General features: G+C 41.8%; 1 protein-coding gene across 1 annotated transcript in view; it reads left to right on the top strand.

Moving 5' to 3' along the window:
- Window positions 1–15,968, top strand: part of plcg1 (phospholipase C, gamma 1) — a 39,455-nt gene that overhangs the window by 11,031 nt on the left and 12,456 nt on the right. Inside the window, exons 2-17 of the mRNA XM_088937566.1 lie at window positions 1,300–1,452; window positions 2,188–2,281; window positions 2,587–2,634; window positions 4,901–4,985; window positions 5,539–5,622; window positions 7,822–7,844; window positions 8,999–9,071; window positions 9,635–9,736; window positions 11,781–11,899; window positions 12,139–12,224; window positions 12,574–12,694; window positions 12,969–13,137; window positions 13,847–13,969; window positions 14,454–14,555; window positions 15,172–15,359; window positions 15,615–15,815. Coding sequence (XP_088793692.1) covers window positions 1,300–1,452; window positions 2,188–2,281; window positions 2,587–2,634; window positions 4,901–4,985; window positions 5,539–5,622; window positions 7,822–7,844; window positions 8,999–9,071; window positions 9,635–9,736; window positions 11,781–11,899; window positions 12,139–12,224; window positions 12,574–12,694; window positions 12,969–13,137; window positions 13,847–13,969; window positions 14,454–14,555; window positions 15,172–15,359; window positions 15,615–15,815 — 1,771 coding nt within the window. The remainder of the gene's footprint in view (window positions 1–1,299; window positions 1,453–2,187; window positions 2,282–2,586; window positions 2,635–4,900; window positions 4,986–5,538; window positions 5,623–7,821; window positions 7,845–8,998; window positions 9,072–9,634; window positions 9,737–11,780; window positions 11,900–12,138; window positions 12,225–12,573; window positions 12,695–12,968; window positions 13,138–13,846; window positions 13,970–14,453; window positions 14,556–15,171; window positions 15,360–15,614; window positions 15,816–15,968) is intronic.

Genomic DNA, 15,968 nt, shown 5'->3' with positions numbered 1-15,968 from the left:
AGTGTCTTTGACATCATTTATACAGTTTCTGTTTTGCATGCTCTGTAAATGGAGGCAAAGCTGCCTATTAAATAGCAGTTTTAACCTCTGTCTCCCTCCTCCCAAAATGAAGACACATCCCCTTTGTTACAAAGTATGACGAAAAAGCTCTGTTTAAATAAACACCCAAGTCCAATGTTATAGTGTCACAGGGCTGTGAGGAGTCTGTGATGCTTCAGTTTGCACTGCTTGAGAGCTGGTGAGATCTTAATCCTAAAACTCCTATAGTCCTTGGAAAGTGGAAGAAATGAAATCTAGGTCCCATAGATCCTCTTTGATTGCCTTTTACAGAAATAATGGAATTTAAATCTTGAAAAGAAACCCGTCAGGTTTTTAGCACTGCCAGAAATAGTGTTACTGTCGGGAGGCAAGTGGTGTTCCGAGCAGCCAGTTCCCCTCTGAATTGTGGGTTGGCTGGCCTTGCCGTGTTAAATCGCATGGAAATTATTTTTGAATCATGTAGAAACTACTTTCAGTCTCCTAATTTTTTAAAAATTCTGGTTATTTACTAATGCCATAGATGCATGTCTTCCTGTGAATAATGGTTGTACTTGTAACCGCAAAACCGCTCGGACTGGTAACCTACACCCTCGGGAATTTTTGACAGAGCAGAAGACCTGAGAATTGAGGACCACAGGCTTCCTGCTTTGCTCGGTGGCGATGCACTGTTGTGGTTTCTGATTTCACTTTTGTCCCACCCGGATAAGTGGATATTTTCTAATTTATAGTTCCTTTTTGAACTTCTCTCTTCCAGAGAGATGTAGTCCTTTTAGGCGATGGCATGCTCCTGCAAACACGGAGTGTGTTTCCTGGATTGTGCCTTTATGTTTGCCTCACAGTTTGGAAAGGTTTGCACTGCGTGTTCTGTGAGATTCTCTTGATGCCCCCTTAGCAGGCCGATGATCCTTGTGGTCTTCATGTTTGGGCACCTGGGCTGCTCCGAATGGGGGCGGGGTCAAATTAAGAAGATGAAAGAATATACAAGATCACATTTACAAAGTATTGCCTTTGGTGTAGAACATGTTCCAGTGGTTTGTCGGAATACAGCAGCTGCGATATTAGGATATAATCATTGGACTTTGTACAAGATCCCTGACAGTTTTTATTTCTCTTTCCAGAAAACTGGGACACACTTAGCTTTTCTCGCAAACCTTAGGAAACACTTTTTTTTCCCACCTAAGAAAGCACAGAGAGCGAGCGAGAGTATCCAAAACCCATCCTGTGAAAACCCAAGGTTTATTTTTTTCCTCTTCCGCTTAGTTGATATCCGGGAGATTAAAGAGATCCGACCCGGCAGGAGTTCCCGGGATTTTGAGCGCTACATCGAGGACTCCTCTGTGCGCTCTGACCAGGCCCACTGTTTCGTTATCCTCTACGGCCCAGAATTCCGCCTCAAGGCTCTCAGCCTGGCAGGTAGGCTCCACCGTTACATTTCCTTCTTATTTCACAGCCAAGAACCCTGATTATTTTGATACGATTTAGGAATATTAATGTGGTACAGCAGCTCATCTAAAGAATAATAATTTAGTGTGAACAGTATAAAACCTCATCTCAACCATCTCATTTAAGATGTTACTCTGCAGTCCTTTCAGGATGCTTGGCAAATTGAGAAGTCGGTGATTTCATTATCTTGGGTAATGTTTTATATAAAAAGTTCATAAACGTATTGCGATGACTGTTAAGGTTAAAGTTATATTGGTAGATCTATTATTTGTCTTAATCTAAGCTGTTTAATTGTATGGTCCTGGCAACACCCTGACGTAATGCATTCGAATTTATTTAGATAACGTTAACGTTGCCTCACCTGTTGGGTTTTGAAATCAATTTCTTTGAGTCATTTCAAAGAGTGTAGAACGCAGATAGATGTGCTAGAACCTGCTATTACTCTGTACGTAAGTATTTGTATATTCGTAGATATACATTGTGCCAGGTCTGTCCATTTTTACCTGTTACTATATTTTGCGTTTTCTGCTTGTTAAATCAATCATTTTTAGTTTCAATGATTCAGCTGTTGCAAGGTAAAATTATTTTCTTTATTAACAACCATGCATTAATTTACTGGCTTTGAAGGATGTGCTGCCGTTTGTAGTGAGCGCAGTCGTATGTGGTCAAGCTCAGTGTCTGAGCTTTTCTCTTCTTGATTGGCAGCCACGTCAGATGAGGAGATGACGATGTGGGTGAAGGGCTTGAACTGGCTGGTGGCAGACACACTCAAGGCCTCCACACCCCTGCAAATCGAGAGGTGGGCTCTTGGGAATTGACTTAGAATTTGTGGGATTGACCGGGAGGGGGGATGGTGTACACATGTCATATGTGGAAGAGAACTATTTAGAAGATTTCACTTCCTTTTATATCTTGATCTTGGTTCTTGGTAATGTTAATGGGTACTATAAGATACTTAAGATTTTATAGGCCAACACAGTTCTAGACTGTCTTGTGGAGGAAACAGCATCATGAGTCATGTCTAAATAGCTAAGATTTTTGGATATCGGCATGCTATCATGGCAGTCAGACTACCAGTTGTAAAAAATCTATGTTTTCTTTCAGGTGGTTACGGAAACAATTCTATGCAATTGATCGGAACCGGGAAGAAAAGTAAGTGAATTCCGGCTTTCCTGAAATTTAAATTTAAAGGGAAATAAATGGTAAATCGGTTAATCTTATCAAAACTGCATTGTTTTTAAATCATATGGTTAAATATAGAGATTTGAATGTTTTTCCTCATACTGCTGTTCAACAAGTTCAACAAGTTACAAGCATTTTGTCATTTTCTGTTTAAGTCAAGTGATAGTGACGACACACATTTTGTTTCAGCATTACATAGCTGGGACTGATGAATAAATACTATTCTCCTTTTCCTCTGGTCTTATCTTGTCCCCATCTAACCACAGGGCATATAGTAAGTGTGGAATAATTAACTGAATTCCTGAGTTCTTTTTGGTTAGAATAGAGTAAGAGAGAGACTGGAGGTTTTCATAAGGACATAAGGATTTATACTGTACAAGAAAAACTGTCATACTTGTGCTCAGACATTGAATACTGATCTCAGATTGAGCAAGCTTGGCAGCTAAAAGGTTATTTTAAGCATGACTACAGTTAAAAGCTCTGCTCTGTTGTTGTGAACCTGGTTTCCTTCCATTTGCCGAAGATCAGATGTAACTCCCATGTCTCCTGTTGCTAGTGAATGATTTTATGAATGAACACGCTGAGATGGGCGCTTTTCTGGCTGTTTGCCAAGAGAGGGGGAGTGTGTCTGTGTTGAATGGTGGTGGTGGTGTTGGGGGGGGTGAGCACACAACCCATAACTCTTCCAGTTCCTGTCTGTTCTCTTCCCATTGTGAAGCCTGCTTTGGCCTACACACCACATGAAGCCATGTGGAGAATAATTAACTGTTTGTAACCTAACTTAATTACGTTTCTTTGCTAGGTTTCTAGCTTGCTTTTGTGCAAAACAAAATTGCCTGGGACAAGCCCCATAGGTTTATCATTTGAATTCCAAAGTGTTTAAAACTGGGTTTAATTTAGCTGCAGTTTTGCAGAGCTGCCTAGCTGTCACCTATTTCTATTGCTTGTTGGATTGTGTGTGCTCACAAGAGGACACGGTCCCAAAGGTTTCTTTTTTTCTTGCAAAAGGGCACAGCCTTGTTAAAACCCCGTCCTCCCCCCATGTTTTTGGTCATGCGTGGGTGGGGGGTGTTAACGATATTGTTGCTCGTGGGGAGAAGGCCGGATGAAGGTGCAGCTGTCGGTCAGTGGTCACATACAGAGTTGCAAACCAGCTCTGTTGTGCAGTAGCTCCTGGTGCCGCGTCCTCAGGAGGAGAAGAGGGGAGAGCAGGAGTGAGCGGAGACCGAAAGATCCTGTCTGTGCCAGCCTGCCTGCAGCTTTATTCCAGATGCCAGTGACCTGCTGGCCGTGTTCTTTCCAGGCTGCAGTCAGCACCCGGATTAAGCGTGGGGCGGCTGAAGGTTATTGGCGCTCTGGGAGGATTTCCCTTTCGTACTGCGCTGTTGCCGGCCACCCCCTCGTCCTTGAAATTCAGCTTCAGACGCCCGAGTCCTGAAGCATCATGTTGCATGAATAAGGCAGTACTGAGCGAAATGCATACCATTACCTCTCATTGCACTAACAGATGCAAAGATGCATCAGCCCCAGATTTCCCAAGATGTGTCATTATACAGAATTAACAGGAACTCATTCACCCTTTCGGTATGTCAGCACAATTATTGAGTCTTTGAGCTCACATCACAGACAGATGTCGATTTCTTTTTTTTTTATATGTGCTGTCAGTTTTTTTTTTAACTAGACGTTGCCAGGCTTCCTGAGCCCTGAGTAGAATTTAGCTCGATATCCTGATGCAGAAAATGTGCTGAATAATTAATAAGACCTCCTGTTCATTGTCTGGGGTGAGCTGATCACTGCTCAGGATTCAGCGAAGTCGAAACGGTACTCTTCCGTTGTGTCACTACACATGTGTATGTCCTATGTCAGGTTCTTGTCCTGTATTTATTGGGAACCCTAAATAAGAAGAGGCTAAAGAGCAAGAAGTGTACATTTTTAAAAAAAGTCAAGCAAATTACTGCTAAAGATACTGTGAAAGGTGCACCATTGACCATATTCAAGATGTGAACATCCCCTTTGTTTGTTTGGTCAGAAACATTATGATGGTTTATAAATTCAGTACCTGAGCCAATCTGTTGCAACCTTAGATTGTCCAGGAAGTTCTTCCTTGAGTAAATTACGTACCCTTTTTTTGTTTTGCATAAGGATCATGCAGTTTTAATCCTATTCTTTCCTTAACATATAAAGAAAGAGTGATAAGGGTTTTTTTTTGTTTTTCACAAACGTTATTTTGTTTCAGGATTTCCTGTAAGGATCTGAAGAACATGCTGAGCCAAGTCAACTACAGGGTCCCGAACATGAGGTTTCTCCGTGAGAAGTTTCCGGTAATGCATCTGGGCCAAAAGAAAGATGGGTTAGGTTGTAAATGGGTGTAGAATGACAGTGCAGTTCTTCAGTACTTGTAACATATATCTCTTTGTGGACTGCTAATCTGGAAGATGAGTGAAACCTAGTGGTTCATGGACAAATAAGGAAAGGAACAGGTTTTTGAAGCATTCGTAATCACCTCAGCCTTACTGAATGAGCTGTAATTTCAGCCATTCCTGTTGGGTCATGGTAAATGGGCTCTGAGTGGACATTACTGTACATTAATTTGTAAAGAATAAGTAATTTCTGGAGGTCAGGTTTATCAGGTCTCATTTCAAAGTTACTTATTGTCCCCTTCAGATGTAACGGTTCCATTTTTAAAATAGTTTTTTTTTTTGCTACTGCCAGCGGAAATTTGAAATACAAGCTCTTGGTGTTGACATTGTGTACCTAGCTATTACATGATGCAATATATTGAAGTGATTTTTCAGCGTAACACGATACTAACAAGAATGATTTTTCCTAAACTTTGTTACATGCAGCGTTCTTGTATGCGTGTGTCTTTTTCAGGATGTGGAGCTCAGAAACGGGGACGTCACCTACAGTCAGTTTGCCCAGCTGTATCGTAGCCTGATGTTTGATGCCCAGCAGTCTGTAAGTTAATCTGAGGAGCTGAGGGAAGGGGGTGAGAAAAGCGAAGTGAAGCTGTTTCTAGGTTTGACCTGGTTGACACACACGGCAGACAACAGCCCTACTACACCACAGATCAGGAGGAAAAGTGAGAAATGACTTCACCCCTTGAGCCAGCCTTAGAATTTAGGGAGGCTAGATTATGCACACCCAGAGTGGAATTTAGTTGAGACTGAGGTTCACACCCTGCTTTTAAAAACTTTGCCATGGTTCATGGTAATCAGGAGCTCGTTTAACAGGTTATCTGTAGAACAGCACCTCCCATAACAGTGTCTGTGGTTTCCGTAATGGGGTATTTGGGTGCAGGGGATCTCAGCCTTGCTTATATCTTTTGAGAGCTGATCAGATCACGCTACAAGGCTGCAAGTAATACTTCTGTCCGTGAGCCTTAAATAATGAACCCAAATAGGCGAAGTTCAGCTCAGGTTATGCCTGTCTGGATTCAGAGCTTCTTTGATTACAGTGACATTGCTGTTCCGAGATGGAGAAACCGATCGCTCCTGCACCAAGCGGGCTGTGTGTGATCATGTATTCTGAGTAATGTTGAATTCACAAGAAGGGCTCCCAAAGCACAGGGGAGACAGATATGGCTTTCGTGCAAGCAGAATATTTTAATCCAAACCACTCTACCCCCACCCAGTTTTCTGTTCATCCTCCTCGGCTCTGAAATCAATACCTACAGGTTTAAAATGTAGGAGACCTTCTGGTAAAAGCCATTAAGCCGCAGATGCACAAGTGGCGTGCAAAGAACCGTGTGTTTCACGACTAATCACCTAAAAGAATTGTGATTGGGTCTGTGAGTGCCTGGGTTTATATGTGTGCTACTGTAGTGTGAAGAACACTTTTGAACTTATGAGGAGATACACAACTTTTAATTTTGCCTGGCTCATTGCTTGTTGTGCTTCTAGAGGTTCCTATTTAAAACTATACAGTTTTAAGAGTCTTTCTGCTGTTGAGTTGCTGCTTCAGTCCAGTTCCTCAGAGTTTCTAGGTCTTGGCGTAAATTGCACTTTGCTGAATCACTGGGGAATTAAGGTCTGGGTTCAAATCTCATAAATCGGAAAGACGTCATAATATTCTTGACTTTGAAGCTGTGCAGCGAATGGCTTGCTTAGTTTCACTGGTAGTATTGTTGCATTAATTTAGCACAAGCCACAGTGCTTTCTGTAGCAAGGGAAATTGTTACAATGAGGAAAGGAAGGTGTGCTTTTTGAAAGAACAAGCTGAATGAAAGCTGCTCCATTGTTCTGCTATAAATTTACATTTCTTATGGATTTTTAAATATGCAATATTTAATTTGGACTGTAATCTGTAGTTTAATCTGTTCTACTACTCCAGTTGAGTCACTTCATGCATCATGTGGGATTACCTTGGGATTACTTTTTGTATTATTGAATAAATAATTAGGGCTGCAGAATCTTTTCTGTAAGGAAACTCTCAAATAGTAAATGTACAGTCTTGCAAGAGCTCCTGAAAATGTCTTGGCTGTGTAGTTTTATTGTGGACAATGATGGATTTTGTTTGAGAGAAATTAAAAAAAATTGGCCAGTATGTATACAGTACATCTTATTAAAATTTGAATTTGTTTCCTGTGAACTTGATTAGTTGTTGATCACAAAAGGGTGAAAAATGAACAAAAGTGATTTGACAGACCTACAGGGATATGTAAAACCAAACAGGTTTTGTATGGATGTAAAATAGGTGGCCTATATTTCTACATTTGTTTATTTCACTCAAATTAATACATAAAGTAATGCTTATTTTTTAAAGAAGCTTTAATATTAAAGTTGATGATAACTGTAACAGATTGCTTACAATAATCCATCAGATTTGAATCAGACTTTGTTATATGATAGCACTTAAAGTATTGTAATCACTCATTAACACTAGACTGTCACTGAAATTAGTGTCCTAATTGTATTTGAAACTGAAATATTGGAAAATGCTGCTGCTTGATATGAAATTGAAGTTTGGAAATTAAGTACAGTATGACCAAAATGTTTACCATGTATTGTTCAGTGTTGCTGCTGATCTCTACAAAGCAGATCTCCCAATGTGAGTGTAAATGGTGTGGGAAGCAGTGAACTTACTGCATTCATTGCCGTCTGATCATTTGTAATTATTTAGGTGAGATACTGACACATCTGTTTGCTTTTTTTGTAGATGGACATTCCTTTTCTCCAAAAGTAAGTTTACACATTTGATTCCCGTTTTAAAACTTTCCTAAGTTGTGGTTGGATGACTGGCTAAAAACGGTAAGAGGTCCATTTGTCAGGAACACGGAGCCTAGTAACTGGCACATCGCCTGTCTTAGCCTGGCCTGTGTCGTTAGCCCTCTGGCTGGGATGTTTCACGTAGTGGCACACAGCTGTGTGCTGCAGGTGTTCAGGGGGGCTTGAGTAGGCCAGGTTATTCTTGGGGTGTCCCTCCATCACTGACATGTTGGGTGTGTGCAAACCTCTGTAATGAGTGACGGTTGCATAATTCCCTAGATGTTTCTTCCATAAAGCAGGAAAGTGTGGCAAATATATTGAAATGTAGTCCAGGTTATAGTGTAAGTATTTAATCATGTGGTGGAATGTGGGGAATGATTACTAGAACATGTTAGCTTAGCTATGCGGCTCTGTTAGTCACCAAGCTGCCTCAAGGTCTGTTAAAGTATGATGATAACTGACTTTGTAAAAACAACAGTAATTGGTTTGCCCCTAACGAGGTCATCAAGAGAAAGAGTGCTCAACTTTAAAAAAAAAAAGAAGAGGACACAAACCAGTGCCTGAAACAAATCATCCCGTCACTAGGCTGTAAAGTGTAAAAAGAGATGGAAAACTTCAGCAGTTTCTCTGTGCACTGCTGCTGTGCTGTGTTGAGCTCGATAGAAGCTGAATCTTAGAAGCCCTCTTAGAATCATACTGGCCAAAATGATGCAGCGCTCCCCCAATAATGTTTTTTTTAGCAGAAAAGCACATGTAAAATCTTCGTGCCCTTTGTGATAGAATGCCACAAATTCAGGAATGATGGATTTCTTTTATTAGTAATAATGTGTCTTGGTAGGCAGTAGAATGTTTTAAGTTGTAGACAGAGGAGAGTGGCCTACTAAAGGATCTGGAATGGCTTGTGGGAATAGCGATAGAAGTGGCACCAGCCCCATCCCTCCAGGGAGCAGAAACGAACAACACGGAGGGAGAGGGCTCTTCTCCTGGCAGTGATACAGCCCTTGCCTGGAACTGACATTTTGGATTTACTTTGATGTTTTTTATTTCTATTTATTTGGATATGTTTCAGGACATAAGTTATTTTGCCCATTCCTAGGAAATTTATGAAATTTGTTTCTTTCTTACAGATATGCAGAAAGACCAGATCAGCATAAAGTCACCCTAGAAGAGTTTCAGTCTTTTTTAGTGGAACAACAGAAGGTATCAAGTGAACTGATGTTATTGATTCCTCTGTCCTCTTCATAAAAACCTATCTATTCAATAAGGAAAATATAAAAATGTACTATTGAAAAGCTTTTAACTGCAGTTGTATTGAGGAAGGTATTCTAAACATGTTTGTTGCCCTGTATATGCAAGACTCCCAATTATGGTTTTGCAAAATTATTTAAGTTAATGACTATGGTTCTTTTAAAAGAAAATTGTGGAATTCAAGGCTTTCCATTAAACGTTCATGATTTGGAGACAATTGATGAGGAATTTGTTAATCCTGCAACACTGATCTTTTGGATTATTCTTTGTGCCTTATTTAATATAATTATTATTGTGTGAAATGTTTTTTTTGCAGCACTTCTGCTTTAGTTGACCACATACACCCATGCTAATGACCAAAGCCCTGCGCTGAGAACTGTTTTTTATGTATATTCATATAATGTTTAAATATTTGTATAATGAAAATTTGATATATGCTGTTTATATAAGGAAAAGTGCGGCTTCAGGCCGGGGATCAGGAAGCTGGTGTGACTTTATGTGGTGTTTGCACGCAGGAGCTGTGGGCCACAGACAACAACCAGGTCCAGGAGTTCATGTTCAGCTACCTGCAGGACCCACTGCGGGAGATAGAGCAGCCCTTCTTTTACCAGGACGAGGTGAGCTGCCTGCACTGTTCACCACCGCCGGGTGGAATTCCTGGTTTACTTATTTACCAGCTGTCTTTTATAAACCTTAGTAACTTAACGGCACCTGTTTTGGAAATTGAATTGCATTGTTTCGTATCTGTTTACTCCATTGACTTTCTACCTGTGTGGCCCTCACACCCAAGATAATTGCTGACACTTCTGTAGCACTTTTCTGGACACTGCACTCAAAGTGCTTTACAGGTAATGGGGATCCCCTCCACCACCACCAATGTGCAGCCCCACCTGGATGATGCGACGGCAGCCATAGTGTGCCAGAACGCTCACCACACATGAGCTACAGTGGGGAGAAGAACAGAGTGACGCCATTTTTTTAAAAATGGGGATTATTAGGAGGCCATGATTGGTAAAGCCCAATGGGAAATTTGGCCAGGATGCCGGGGTAACACACCTTCTCTTTTTGAGGGATTTTTAATGATCACAGAGAGTCAGGACCTCGGTTTTACGTCTCCTCTAACAGATGGCGCCTTTTTACAGTATACTGTCCCCATCACTATACTATGGCATTAGGAGCCACGCAGACCACAGGGTGAGCACCCCCTGCTGGCCCCAACTAACACCTCTTCCAGCAGCAACCTTAGTTTTTCGCAGGAGGTCTCCCATCCAGGTACTGACCAGGCTCGCACCTGCTGAGCTTCAGTGGGTTGCAAGGGTGATATGGCTGCTGGCTACAGCCTTTGCACATTCAGAGCATTTAACAATGTGTTTGGTGCTGACACATATAGGACTCCATATCTGTATAGCCAGGTTAGAGTGATATAGACATGGCATCTGTATTAAGGGAACAACAAAACCTATAGAAGACATCGCTTTGCAGATGAGGGCTTGAACTTTCTCTTGGCTTCTTCATTTTCACTGCACAATATATAACATAGCAGTTGCACAAACTGGGTGCCCAGTGCAGTTTAAAAACTGGCAGACCTCTCCGGTAGTTCAAGAACCTTTAAACATTTTTAGAAACACTTTTATATATATGATCATTATCATGTTACCTTGTATTGTTAGTACTACAAGTACTACAGAGAGCGTTCAACCTACTTTTCTGGACAACAAGAAAGTCTTTATAAACCATTCTCCTAATAAATCAGTCTTGTACTGGCAAGATTTTATCTCTCTAAATCACAACACAAGAAAGTCTCCTCTCATTTGTTTCCTGTCTGACGTTTCCTGCTGCAGCTTCTTGAAGGAGCCTTAATCACGTGGCTGGGAAGTCGGGCCAGACATTCACACCTCTAGGAGCTGTTTCCCGTTCTCTGTCATAAACAAATTCTCTCTTGGTTTCCAGTTGTGACTGTGTCCTTGTTTCACTATAGAGAACGAAAGAGTTCCCTGTCGTTACATCTTGGGATTTTATTTATTTGAATCAATTCACCTCTCAATCTTCTTTGTTTTAGACTAAACAAGTTCCTTTAACCTGTTTGTATATGATTATCCCCTGAGACCACAAATCATTTTTGTTGCTTTCCTTTGAACTCTTTCTAAGGCAGTACTATCCTTTTTGTGGTACAGTGACCAAGACAGGTCTATTCCGGCCTGATTCAGGTGAATAGTCATTGTAGTCGTGTCACATTTTACTTCAAACTCTTTGAAGTAAAATGTGAGACCACTAATGTTTCTTAAGCTTTTTTTAATCCCTCTGAGCTGGCAGTTGTGCTTGTTTCACTGCTGGTTTTGTGGTTATCTTAACAGTGTGAGATCTTTTCCTTTGTTTTCAGCTTTGAAATGAGTTTGGTCCTCCATATCTACACTGATTTATTGTGTTTTTCAGAGATGTGTCCATGTGTTCTTTTTAATATCATACTGGACCACCTAGATGTGTCCTTCTTACTGCTGTCTTGTTTGTCTCAGTGCTGCTGTGGATGTTGGAGGTTTCTCACAGGGCAGATTGTCCATTTCCTAAAGCTCTAATTGTCTTTCTTCACTCTGTCTGCTTTACCACCCAGGATGTGAATATCTGCTGAACATCTGTTTTTCTACTGATATTTCTCTTCTGCAGTTCCTGACCTACCTGTTTTCGAAAGAAAACAATATCTGGGACCCCAAATTTGACCAGGTGTGCCCAGAGGACATGAACAACCCACTGTCCCACTACTGGATCTCCTCCTCCCACAACACGTAAGAGCCGCTGTGTTTGTCTTTGACTCATTGCAAGCAGAGTTGTCTGTTTGGAATTCAGATTTTTTTAGGGAGATGGAAGCTTAATGTGTGTGTCGTGTGCAACTCGTGTATAAAGATAGAAAAGTGCTAGTGTTACCTGTGAACCCAACGTTTACTTCAAAAGCCAAACCTTTCACTTTCAAAAATGGCAGCAATTAAGTATGAGAGGGCTAAAATGCCTACCATGTTACTTGCAGATACCTGACAGGGGACCAGTTCTCCAGTGAGTCTTCATTGGAAGCCTATGCACGCTGTCTGAGAATGGGTTGCAGATGTATTGAATGTAAGTTACCCTTCCTGATATCTCCTGGCATATGATGTGTGAATCAGTGCTTTGTCATTTCAGCCTAATCCTTCACAAATGCAGGTCTGGAAACATTATAGGAATTTTTTATAATGGCATAGGCATATTATGAAGGATCCCCATTATCCTAATCCTGTGAGGTTTCTTAACACAACACTTATTCTTGTCAAGTAAATCTGCTCTGCCATTTGAGCTGACAAACTGTTTTTTTAAGTTCAATGATTTATTGTTTTTTCTTCATATGAAGCTGTTTTTAAGACGCATCCAGGCAGAATTTCAGTTTTGGGGGTTATTAGAAAGAGTTCCATTTGCCTGCACTTGGTTTCAGTGGACTGCTGGGATGGTCCAGATGGAATGCCAGTGATATACCATGGGCACACCCTCACCACCAAAATCAAGTTCTGCGATGTCCTGAACACGATTAAGGAGCATGCCTTCGTCACATCTGAGTAAGTGCACCTCAAGGTCTGCCTTTGGTCATGTGCATTTCATTACATCCGAAGTATCCGCTGCGTAATCATAATGATTCAGGCTCATATCGTAGGGACCATTGTCAATAACCCTGTTTTAAGGAGGTTTAAATTACATAGCAGAAACACAAAGGTATTAGGTTTTTGCAATCATTTCCCCCCCCATATGCCAGAAAAGTGGGAAAAAGTCCAACAGTGTATATAGTTCTGCCTGGGGAGTTGTTTTAACACTGTGGCTTGTCTCTCCTTCCAGATATCCCATCATTCTGTCCATTGAAGACCACTGCAGCATTGTGCAGCAGAGGAACATGGCCACCTACTTCAAGAAGGTGTTTGGAGAAATGCTGTTGACCAAGGCGGTGGATATATCTGCAGATGGTCTTCCTTCACCCAACCAGCTAAAAAGGAAAATCCTCATTAAGGTGAGTGAGGATGATAGTGTCTGGAGCCTGATTTTATGACAATGGAATGGTTCTGAGTGTGCAGATATCAAAATGCCCTTCTGTGGAGCGTTGCTGCTATCTTTTCTAAATTGCTTTCCAAAATGATCTACAAAGATTCATCTGGTAAAATGTTGCTTTAAGAAATTATTTGCATTTTACCAAATGGGTGGGGCCCATAAAAAAATATAGTTGGTCAGGTTAGGGGCATCTGAATGCAGATTTGAATGCTGAGCCCATCTGTTACTTTTATCTGTGGCCTGGAGTCTCCGAATGACAGAGCACAATCGGTTGTGTTCTTGGAGGCCTTGAGCTGACAAGTGTGTCTTGGCTCTGAGTGCAGCAGAGACGTCTTGGACCTGTAAAGCACTTGCAAGCTTGAAGCGACACCACTAAGTGATGCAGCTCCTCTAACTGGCACTAGCTCTCCTGTAAGGCACTGTGGACTTGGCAGTGTGTCAGAGGATGAGTGGCTCTGGCAGGAGGACATGTCAGACGAAGGTCTCTGCAGGTTCTCATTCTCCCTGTGTGGTACGCTAGTTGCTGTTGAGTCATTACCACTTGGCAGTTCTAAAATTGTGGGGATGTATAATGTAGAAAATGGGAGGACTACTTCTGAAGAAATGGTCTAATGTAACTACTTCCTCCTTCTTTCGGATCTCTGTTTGTTCCTCGGCCCATCTCCCTGCAGCACAAGAAACTGGCAGAGGGCAGTGCCTACGAGGAAGTGTCCACCTCTACCCCCTACTCGGAGAACGACATCAGCAACTCCATCAAGAATGGGATCCTCTATCTTGAGGACCCCATCAATCACGTGAGCGTCTTTCTAGTTCTCACAGCCTACGATTATAAGCAGGAAATGTCTGACTGGGTTCCCATGAGCGATCTTGATATTCTTCACAAGCAAAACCTTCCTCTACAGTGTTGATTAAAAAGATTTTTTTTTGCATTGTCATCTGGAAAGTTTACAAATAAGACTCAACCGAGGTTCTGGTAGCAGTATCACAACAAAGGCACACACCTAGGATCTAAATCCAAAAAACATGTTCCCTGAAAGGATGAACAGTGTTCTTTGGTATTTTTTGGGGAAAAAAACTTCTGCAATTTTTTAAAAATTAGTTCAAATTTAAACTTGAATAGCTTACTGTAATATTTCTTGGTTGAGTGTGCTGCATTTAATTGGAGTATGGAAATGTTTTGAGGAATTGTACTGTGGAAACATGACGCATGAAAAGTTGGATGTAAGGAAAAGGCCTCTTTAAACATCTGTATAGAAACAACTTACTCGTGCCTTTCAGGAGTGGTACCCTCACTTCTTCGTATTGACAAGCAACAAAATTTACTACTCGGAAGAGACGACAAACAACCAGGGCAACGAGGATGAAGAGGAGCAAAGAGAGGTATGTTAATGTTGTCATGAGCTTTCCGAGCTCACCTCCTGGATTCCTTAATGTAGGGCAGGGAGAGGATGTTGGCCAGAGAGCCCCAATTCAGTTTCTTCACTCTAAGACACCTATTTTTTAAGATTAGGAAACCCCATACGTGATTGCTTAACTAAGCATGTTCTCAACTAAGCAGGTGTCCAATTAATTTTGGTGCTTGGGGGTCAGAGGGTCTTCATCCTTTTTTAAAACAACCGATAAAAAATCACTACTTTTAATAATCACCAGATTAACTGTTCCCAGTAAACTTGTCCTAGCGTTTGAAACTCCTGATGTACGGGCATCCCAGATTGTATAAATGAAGAAATATGTGCTATTTTATACAAGGTAACATTCTAATTCTTAAAGGTTGTAAAGATATTTTTGTATGATTTCCACAGAAAAGCAAAATCCAGTTAGAGTACCACATGTAGAGGTGATAGTTCCGTGATGTCTGTGTTAATAGTAATGTCAATTCATTAGAGCTCTGAGATTTTCAAGAGTTCATGGCATTTGTGAAAGCCCTAGTCTCTGAGGTTGGAAAGGAAATTGAGAGAGTTGCAGGAGCAAGCGACTAACGAACGTGGTGTCACAGGTGTCCAACGGCATGGACCAGCATGTCACGGAGAAGTGGTTCCACGGGAAGCTGGGCGCAGGGCGCGACGGGCGCCAGATCGCCGAAAGGCTGCTGCAGGAGTACTGCCTGGAGACGGGTGCCCCCGACGGCTCCTTCCTCGTGCGGGAGAGCGAGACGTTTGTGGGAGACTACACTCTATCCTTCTGGTAACGGAAGCCGGCTCGCTGAGCACACTCTTTACTCCAGGGCAGAAGGAGAGCTGCTATACACACAAACTGTAAAATCTGGGATGAATAAATAGGTCTTGGTTTCATTATGCAAAGTCTTTATTTGTTTAGATATTAGATTTTCATCTATGGATCAGTGTAATTTGACAAACAGGTTAGTCTTGATTGGTGAATGCAGACGGCTGGACAGAGCGGCACTTCAGCTAGGTAACGGGTGTCTGCTGGCTCCCACAGGCGCTCCGGGCGAGTGCAGCACTGTCGGATTCACTCCCGCCAAGAAGGCGGCAGCCCCAAGTACTACCTGACGGACAACCTGGTTTTCGACAGCCTCTACGCCCTCATCACACACTACAAACAGGTGGCGCTGCGCTGCAACGAGTTCGAGATGAAGCTGACGGAGCCTGTTCCTCAGACCAACGCACATGAAAGCAAGGAGTGAGTGTTGTCCCCCCACTCTCTCCCACTCTGATATCCCAGCCCCACTGAGCGGAAGTTTTTAAATGTGTTATGCTGACACTCCTCGATTAGTGTCGTAGCTATCATTATCATTTCTGGTCTTGTAAAAACGTTGTAAATGTTCCTAACGAA

This window comes from Atractosteus spatula, chromosome 19 (genome assembly GCF_055471065.1).
Source record: "Atractosteus spatula isolate fAtrSpa1 chromosome 19, fAtrSpa1.hap1, whole genome shotgun sequence".
NCBI lineage: Eukaryota > Metazoa > Chordata > Actinopteri > Semionotiformes > Lepisosteidae > Atractosteus > Atractosteus spatula.
Note: the sequence above shows the minus strand (reverse complement) of the source record. Positions and strands in the feature narration are given on the sequence as shown.